The sequence below is a fragment of the Hevea brasiliensis genome, chromosome 8 (genome assembly GCF_030052815.1).
Source record: "Hevea brasiliensis isolate MT/VB/25A 57/8 chromosome 8, ASM3005281v1, whole genome shotgun sequence".
In the NCBI taxonomy this organism is placed as follows: Eukaryota; Viridiplantae; Streptophyta; class Magnoliopsida; order Malpighiales; family Euphorbiaceae; genus Hevea; species Hevea brasiliensis.
Genome location: NC_079500.1, coordinates 23068167 through 23076665, shown reverse-complemented (window position 1 = coordinate 23076665; position 8499 = coordinate 23068167). Strand labels below are relative to the sequence as shown.

The following is an 8499-nucleotide window of genomic DNA, read 5'->3' as shown; positions in this document are numbered from 1 at the left end:
AAATAAACGAATAAAGTTCAACCATAAAATAATAAGAATTTGAATATCTAATTAATTTTGTTTCTCAATTTTTTTTTCACTTGTATTTGAATTCATTTTATTTAAAAAAATTATATATATATATATTTTAATCTTTCAAACCCTTTTAAAAATAAAAGGAAAATTTTTAATTTAATTTAATTTAATAATTAAATATAAATTACTCTACTTCATTGATCAAATTTAAATCTCATTTCTTTAATTTTCTTACTTAAAAAAAAAATAAATATACAAGAACGAGGGAGACCTGGACCAGAGTGTTAGGCCGTCACATTTAAGTAGGCTCTGCTACGCACTTCCTCAGCAACCCTGCCCACCCATATCCTAATACCTGCCATGCACATCCGCCAACCTTACATGAATATTACCCACTTCAAATATCCTCTCTTTTTGGAATTTTCTTGACTAATAGAATTTATTTATTAAATATAAAAATTTTATATATTTATATTTTGATTGGTTACAAATTGGGTCTAGATAATTTTTTTAAAATAATCTAACTAGATCAATTTTCATTATTTAAAAAAAAAAAATCAATTTCCATTCTTTCTTTTTTTTTATAAATTTATATTTTACTTTATTTTTTTTTAATTTTATTAAAAATAAACAATATAGTTTTATTTAAAAAAATACAAAAGAATCTCTTCTTAATCTCTCATAAAGATAAATTAATACATAAAGCAAAATAAAATAATTTTTAAATATTTCTCTTTAAATCTAAACAGTTTAAAATTAGATCAAAATCAGAATAAAACTTCATAAATTTAAGTCAAATTAAAATTATTTTTTTAAAAGCATATTAAACATAAGTTAGTTGAATTTGATTCAAACTAATATTTTTTTAAAAGAAATTGAAAAATATTTTCGATCATTAAATTTAATCAAAATAAATAATTAATGAAGTTAAAATCAAAAGAACTCTAAATTTCGGCCTGAACTTTTGATTCTGAAGACCAAAATTTATAGGTTTGATTTGAAACTGAACCAGACCAGCTAGCTCACCAGCTCTCTACTCTTTTCCTCCAAAACAAACAGAAAATGAAGACAGAAAAAACATCCCTTCATTTTTTTACTAGGTGCTCTCCCTTTATTTGAATTCACTTCACTAAGTCATTTTTTAGTAGGAAAATTGAGAAAATGAAGACTCAAACTTGAATCTACTTGACATAGAAAATTAGTCAAATCTTGATCCAACATAAATCGTTTTAGCTACAATCTAATAAAATAAATAATAGATTTTGTTTCCTTTTATCATTTCTATTTTGGTAATCAGTACACATTTACAGAAGAGGTCGAAAGCATTATTACAATGTATGCACACAAATAATTGCTTAAGTATTCACAGAACTGTAACTTTCTCATATCACAAGTAGCCAATTCAAGTACTAGATTTGCCTAGTGACCTGAAAAATCTAATCATATGATTGAAAACATCCTCCCTTCCATGTACGCTCATGAGGAAGTCTAGGTGACCATAGTTTTCCAGATAAAGCAACTCAGGTTTGGTCTGCAACTCCTTGAGAGTGTGCTTCACATCTGTAACATCTGCCAAAGCATCATAACCCCCATAGCCCATCCATAATGGCAATGACTTGGGTATTTGACTAAGATCAAATGCTGGGGGTTTCACCCGACCATACAACTTTAGGTTCTTAAATATTCCATAATCATATTGTGAAAATGTACCTTGACGAATCACTGCCAAGCACAAGAAAAAGCAGAGAAAATTCAATTATAGAAGTCATTAGCAATAAATCAATATCCCATTAAAATGCATATAATTTGTCTAGAATCAGAGGAATGAAAAAAATATAGAAAATCTCTTCCAACTTCACAATATCCTACTCTCATCTTATTCTTTCCTCTTATATATGTATATATAAGATCCCATTACCATGCGATTTGCAGTGCTGAATCACCTTCTTTTAACTAATAGGAGGTAGAGACTGATGGATTGACTACCACAATGTCACTAATGGTTCAAAATAAGCCTTTTGAGAGTTTAACTAATTTTGATCAAACATAATAATGAAAAAAAAAAATCAATTGCAGAACTTAAAAGATGAACTTCATTGAAGTTACACATATATATAAGGGGCATACTCTGGAAAAGATGACGCAGATTTTTGGCAGATGATGGATGAGGTTCATATTCAAGAAATTTATCCACACGTGAGTTGTTAAGACAACAATTCTGCCCTGCAATTTCATAAAAATCCCTATTTTAGAAAGCTAAAACAGCACATTTATTCAAAAATTTAACATAGCACAACAGCACCTTTATCTAATTTACCCTCTCTACAAATTGCTAAGCCAACCATACGCTTGATTTTAAAGATATTTTTGTTTTGTTCAGAATTTTACTATTACCCTCAAACTTTGGACACATTTAACGATTTACTCATTCAGGCTTCACAAAAATAAGCAAAGGCATCATGATTAGAAGCTTTAGATACCATTATCGGCTCTTTAAGCACCTGATTATAATAAATATTTATCTAGTCTGACATGCAACTTTACATCCCAGGATAAGTATTTTTAGTGCTTCTACTCGAGGAATGGATATAAAATTAATGGTAGTTGACTTCAAACATCTCCAAAATTTCAAAAGCAAATTGCAGCACTAGAAAAATTGGATTTGGTTACAGCATGTTCAAAATTTCTCACAAATAGAGAGCTGAATTTATTTATTTTAGCTGGATGTCAAAGGCAACCTTAAGCTGATCATAATTCCTACAAGGTTCCCACGTGTTCTGACCATGAAGAAAGAGAGGCTTCCTGAGGATAGAGACAGGCTATTCATGCCAATTCATTCACATGCAGGAAAAGCAGAAAAGGCTTAAATATATGGCATTTCAACAGTACTCAAGTGGAATATGAAAATTTTTTTCTCTCTTTATCAAAGTAAGACTTAATAGGCATTTCAATATATGTGGTTGTTAAGAATACATGGCGGTATGACAAGCGTGTTGAGATGCATGTGGGGCACTAGGCAACATATCAAGTGCATAGTCCTGCAGAAACTAAAAAGATACCTGGGGTAGGCTAAGTGTGCATGTTGATATGAATGGAGATGGAAAATCAGATTTATCAAAAAAAAAAAAGAACAAAAAAGGCAAAATGCCAATTTTGGCCCTTAAATTATTGGCCAAAAGTCAAATAAACCCTTAAACTTTTTTTAGGTCCAAAGAAGCCCCTTAACTATTTAAAATGACATTATTAACTCCAATGTTAACAGAGTTACACGATGTTTACTTCACCTACCAAAAACTTTCAGTTTCTTCAAATATGGTGCTCATCCCATTTCTGTCAGAACTGTTATTTTATTCCATCTCTGTTTTAAATGCATCCCTCACTTGAGCAAATATGAATCCTAGGTGAGTTTCTATGGCAGTTTCAGTATTCCCAGCAACTTCATCATCTTCAATGCCAAACCATCAACAGGATCACTCAAATATAATGGATATTCAAATGTGATTTTACCATTCCGGACTCTGTACTTCCAAATTGATTTTGAAGGCTTCCCATAACAAATTTCTTGCTAAGAAGACATCCCAAAGCCAGTTGGTTCAAATACTTTGTATGGAAATGCGAAAAAACATGCAATGGTTTGATTTAATTATCAAAGGAATATCTAAACCTCGTATGGATATTCCCAGCGGAGGAAGAAAATCTCTATTCTATTATGCTAAAATTTTTATAATGTAGAAAATTTTAGCAGAAAAAAAAAAAAAAAAGATTTGATGAAATTATCAACAAAATGACAAAATCTCACCTTGAGCCTAACCTGGGCATCTCTATTCTCATCTAGGAACTTGACACTCCACATCATAGCAGCAGCAGTGGTGGTCTGCGCTGCGCTACAATTAGCAGTGTTAACAGGTTATCCATGATATCGAGTTGTCTAGCTTTTCACTGGATGGATATGAGACTCTCTATAATATGGACTGTAGGAAGTCATCATGGGTCTCCCTTCCTCCTCGTCTGTCACCAATCATCCCCTTGAAGGTTTCCATGAGCCTTTGACGTGCCTGTTCTATCTACTCCTTTTAGGCATTTACAAGAACAAGTTAAAGATATGTTCATCACAACTGGATTGCTACCTCTACTTGTATCCAGGATTTCCCTTTCTTAATTACCTTAATGCCTTTATAGTATCTGGTGCTAGGACTCATGAGAGGAAGGATAACATGCATGGCATCCGAAACAGCAGTGCAGGCTCTTTTTATCACTTGTAGCAAGGAATCCTCTGTGACACTCATTAGCATATTGCATATTGCATCAAATATCATTTGCATAAAATTTTTTTAGAAATTATTCACTTGACTATAATCACTATTTTACTTGCCTGCTGAATTTTAATCTTTAAGACTCGGCACTAGAAACAGAAGCAAACCAATTACAGAGTCCTTCCTCAACTTCTTACTTGAAATTTGCTTTCTCAAATCAGTGGAACAGAGTTTAAGAGTTGGCCATTTCCCCTCAATCACTCTCATCCCATGGAGCCAAGAGATGGAGGCAATGAATTAAGGAATCTCTAATGGGTCTAATGGCTCTGAATTGAAGAGATGACGGATTTTGTTGGAAGAAATCGTCTGTTAGTCATCACGTGACCACGTGACTAACATCTGGTTTAAGATGAGCTGATATCTGTTAAGTTTGGTGTATTTATGTCATTTTAAATAGTGGCCGGGCTTTTTTGGACCCAAAAAAAGTCTAAAGGCTTATTTAACTTTTAGCCAATAGTGTAAGTGTCAAAATGGGCCTTTTGTCAAAAAAAAAAAAAAACAAAAGCGCAGCTATAAACATTGTACACCACTATTAGCATCTGTTAGCCCTGCAAAATGAAATTATAACACATCTAGTTCTCAATAATGTTATGGAGACTTAAGGTTCTGTTGAAAAGGAACCTAACATGGAACTCCATGAGAGATCTTCAATTAAAAGAATTCTTATCTCTACAAGTGGCAAACCAAATAATACTAAGAACAATCTTAGGAACCCTCGGATCGTTATGCTGAAAATCATAACAGAGCACTAGCAAAAAATTATTTGGACAGGATGGCACAAAGAAGCAATTCCAAGTTAGAAATGCAAGACTCAGGCCAAACTGACAGGAACAGTTGTGAACCACCAAAGAAGAACAATTTGCCCAGTGAGTTCATGAATACAAACTCATAATATCATCGATGACAGTTTCTAATAGATGCAAAAATCATATGACTAACATAATTTGATTGAAAAGGGGTCCCAATTATATTAAATAGAACCAATGAACATTTTCTTTTCAATCATCAACTCTCAATAACCATGCATAGGGTTTTAATTTGTCCCACAGAACCCCAGTTTGAAACTACAAAAACCATTTCTGGATTTAGATAGTATCACGTGTCTGAAAATAATTGTAACTTGAGAAAGCACCAAACCAGATTTACTCATGCTGGTTACATTTAGAAACCATGGTCTCCACCAAAATTATCATTCATGACTCTGCTAAAGTGAAAGATACAGCCAAATCTTACAGCATAGTTCAAATTAATATTGTCCTTAAATCAGACAACAGAACATTTTCCAATTTAACAGATATCCAAATTAGAGTGCTTTGCTCTTTCCTCAACAATATTGAATAAAGTGCAAAATAGAGAATAAATTCACCAGCAGCATGGAAAAATGAACATTGTATAGGGGGAGAGATGACCTGTCATAGAAGTTAAGAAGTCATCACATTCTACATGACCATCGCATATGGAATCCAAGAGGTTAATCAACACTTTACTGCAGACAAATACAGTAAATCATAAAATGAATAAAGTTTAAATTGTTAAAACTCAGACCATTTCAGCAAAAAGTGTAAAACAAAATACGAAAGAGGAGTATAACAAAACCTTCTAAAGTTCAATTCATGTATACCTATGGCAAGAACCATCTGTCAGAGAAAAAAATTTCATTCAGTCAACAAGATCAGCTGCAAGTTAATGGAAAGAATAACAAAATATACCTGATCAAGATGTAAGCCAACCATTCGAAGTACAAGTGGAGCACTTATATGTTCCAGGTATGATATTGGACACAAAAGAGCAGCAGCTTCAACCATTTCCACTATATTTGGCTGAGTGAGGGCAGCCAGAGACATGATTGTCCCCTGTAAATGAATTAAATAAAGTAAGTGCCAACTGAGAGAAGGAACAAAAGCCAGATGCCCCAAGATGTAATTAAGCATGTGTTAGACCTGGGAATGTCCAACAACTAAAGTTTTGGAATTTGTTTTTGAATATATGTGGTGAATCATTTCTGAAAGGTCATATAGAGCCAATTCCTGCCAGCTCCAATCCCAAAATTCCTGCAAGAAAAAGGCATTCTGAGTTTCTGACTACAATCACAGTATGGAAACACAAAATGCACCCAAACATGGCCAGAAAGATATTGACAGGCTATCCACTACATGCACAACCAGCCATAGAATAACTAGAGTTACAGAAGCAGAAAGACATATTTTATAGATTCTACCTACCTTTTCTTTCTCTGACAATGATACATGCCCATAACTCCAAAATGTCCCACGTACGTTTCCAACCCATACATCAAAGCCCTGATCTGCAAGGATGTAACCTAATGACTGCTCCGGAGAGTCCAAAAACCATGCATCACCTGCCTGTTTGTTTTTTCAAAATGAGTAACACATTAAGAACTAAGGATGTGAAAAACTAAGCTTCAGTTCATTGTAAACAGCCAATTCCATATCTCAATGCCATGCTATGGGAATCAACAACAAAGCCTATTTGTCCTTCACAATATATTAGGTTACAAGATACCCCTTTTGCACACCTTTTTCATAAAGCAACTAAATTAGATTAGCGCATCCCAACAATTGATTTTATTTGGAAATGTACCCAACAAAGAAATAAATAACAAATAAATAATAAAATGAATTCTGACTTTGATTCAGAAACTTTTTTCAATTTAAGAAAAATAAACTACTGATAATTTAAGTTATTAAAAACTAAAAGATGTGCAAATGAATAAATAAATAAATTTATAAACAACCCTAATTAACATATTGAAATATATATGAAGCCTGGGTAATTTCCAGTTAGGGGAACGGTACAAATTCATTTAATACTAAAGCAGTGTCCTGAAAAGTAACAGAGAAAAGAAAGCATTTAACAATTAAAACCAGAATTTACGAAGTATTCAAAACCATAGTATCAAAGTAAAAAATCAGAAAGCAGAATGGGAAGCAATTTCACCATAAAGAGTCCATGTTGAAGCAAAACAGGAGGGCCACGTTGGAGCCTTATATTCCCATTACGAGATGAAACACGTTGAAGAGCTAGTAAGTAACCATCCTTCGTTTGTATCTAAAAAGGTAAATCATATCAGCAACCCAGAACACAAACACACACATATAGACATAGATAGCCTAATCATCAAGCAAAGCTTAAAAGCCTCTACGAAAACTACAAAAATACCTACAAGTTCAGAACAAAATTTCCCAATTCTACAGAAACAGAAATTTCACTTACAGCCTAATCACCAAGCAAAGCTTAAAAGCGTCTAAGAAAACTACAAAATACCTACAAGTTCAGAACAAAATTTCCCAATTCTACAGAAACAGAAATTTCACTGGGTAAAAAAGAAAAAGAAGTTAATTTTAGAAATTGGCTTGTTTAGTTGCTTGAGAACTAGAAACAAAATAAAAAAATCAAAATCTTCAAGAGAATGTGACATTCTTGCAATGAACAGAAATTGCTCAGAAAGATATAACTCAAGAATTTAAGGAATTAGAGAGAGAGAGAGAAAGAATACAGTGTGTTCTGTGCAAGGGTAACCGGCAGGTTCAATGAGTTGACTGCATAAGGTTTCTCCCGGTAATCGGAGCCGTAGATTAGCATTGTCGGAAGTGAATTCTCCTAAGGTAGTGGAGATTAAGAGAGAGAGGATTGTCAGCATTGTCATCCCCATTTTCTTGGATTGAATTGGCGCTAGAAACAAATGGCTGATGTCTAAAGCCCGGAACTGAGGAACTGCGATTCGCCTTGTTTGATTAGTTGAATTTGTGAGCTTAAGCTTATCCCACTCGCTCTAAGGAGCGCGTTTTATTACGAATCGGTTTAGCACTTGGGAGCGCTCATTTTTAGTAATTAAAATGAAACCTACTTTAAAATGCATAAATCAACCTAGACCTGGTCGGGTTCAAGGTCAGAACCGGAACGGTTTTGATTTTGGGAAGTGAGGGACTAGAGCCGAACTAGCTCAATCCAAATTCTTCTTGTTTCAGTCTTAATCGATTTTTTTCTTATTTAATAGGGACCAAAGAATTGAGGATTCGAATCTGAATTTAATCCCAATTTAAATTTATTAAGAAAATATTACACTTTCAATTACTAAATTAAGTCATAATAAATTTTTTTCTATCGAAAGATAAAATGCGTACATACACAACGCTCAAGGATAGGACTC

General features: G+C 33.3%; 1 protein-coding gene across 4 annotated transcripts; it reads right to left on the bottom strand.

Annotated features, from left to right (window-relative positions):
* Window positions 1-1259: 1259 nt before the first annotated feature.
* Window positions 1260-8073, bottom strand: LOC110663526 (triacylglycerol lipase 1). Of its 4 annotated transcripts, XR_002496557.2 has the most exons (11): window positions 7846-8073; window positions 7287-7397; window positions 6551-6691; window positions 6269-6379; window positions 6038-6181; window positions 5925-5965; window positions 5738-5814; window positions 4179-4288; window positions 3815-4070; window positions 2143-2238; window positions 1693-1737 (listed from the first exon to the last, which is right to left on the bottom strand). XR_002496557.2 is itself a non-coding variant. In XM_021822867.2 (9 exons), exons 1-9 carry the CDS (start codon window positions 7999-8001, stop codon window positions 1418-1420), a joined length of 1197 nt encoding a protein of 398 aa, XP_021678559.2. In that variant the 5' UTR covers window positions 8002-8071; the 3' UTR covers window positions 1260-1417. The 4 variants fall into 4 exon arrangements, 1 of the variants encoding a protein (XP_021678559.2); XR_009150660.1 differs by lacking the exons at window positions 1693-1737; window positions 2143-2238 and adding an exon at window positions 2955-3062; XR_009150661.1 differs by lacking the exons at window positions 1693-1737; window positions 2143-2238 and adding an exon at window positions 2955-3053.
* Between the last annotated feature and the right edge of the window lie 426 nt (window positions 8074-8499).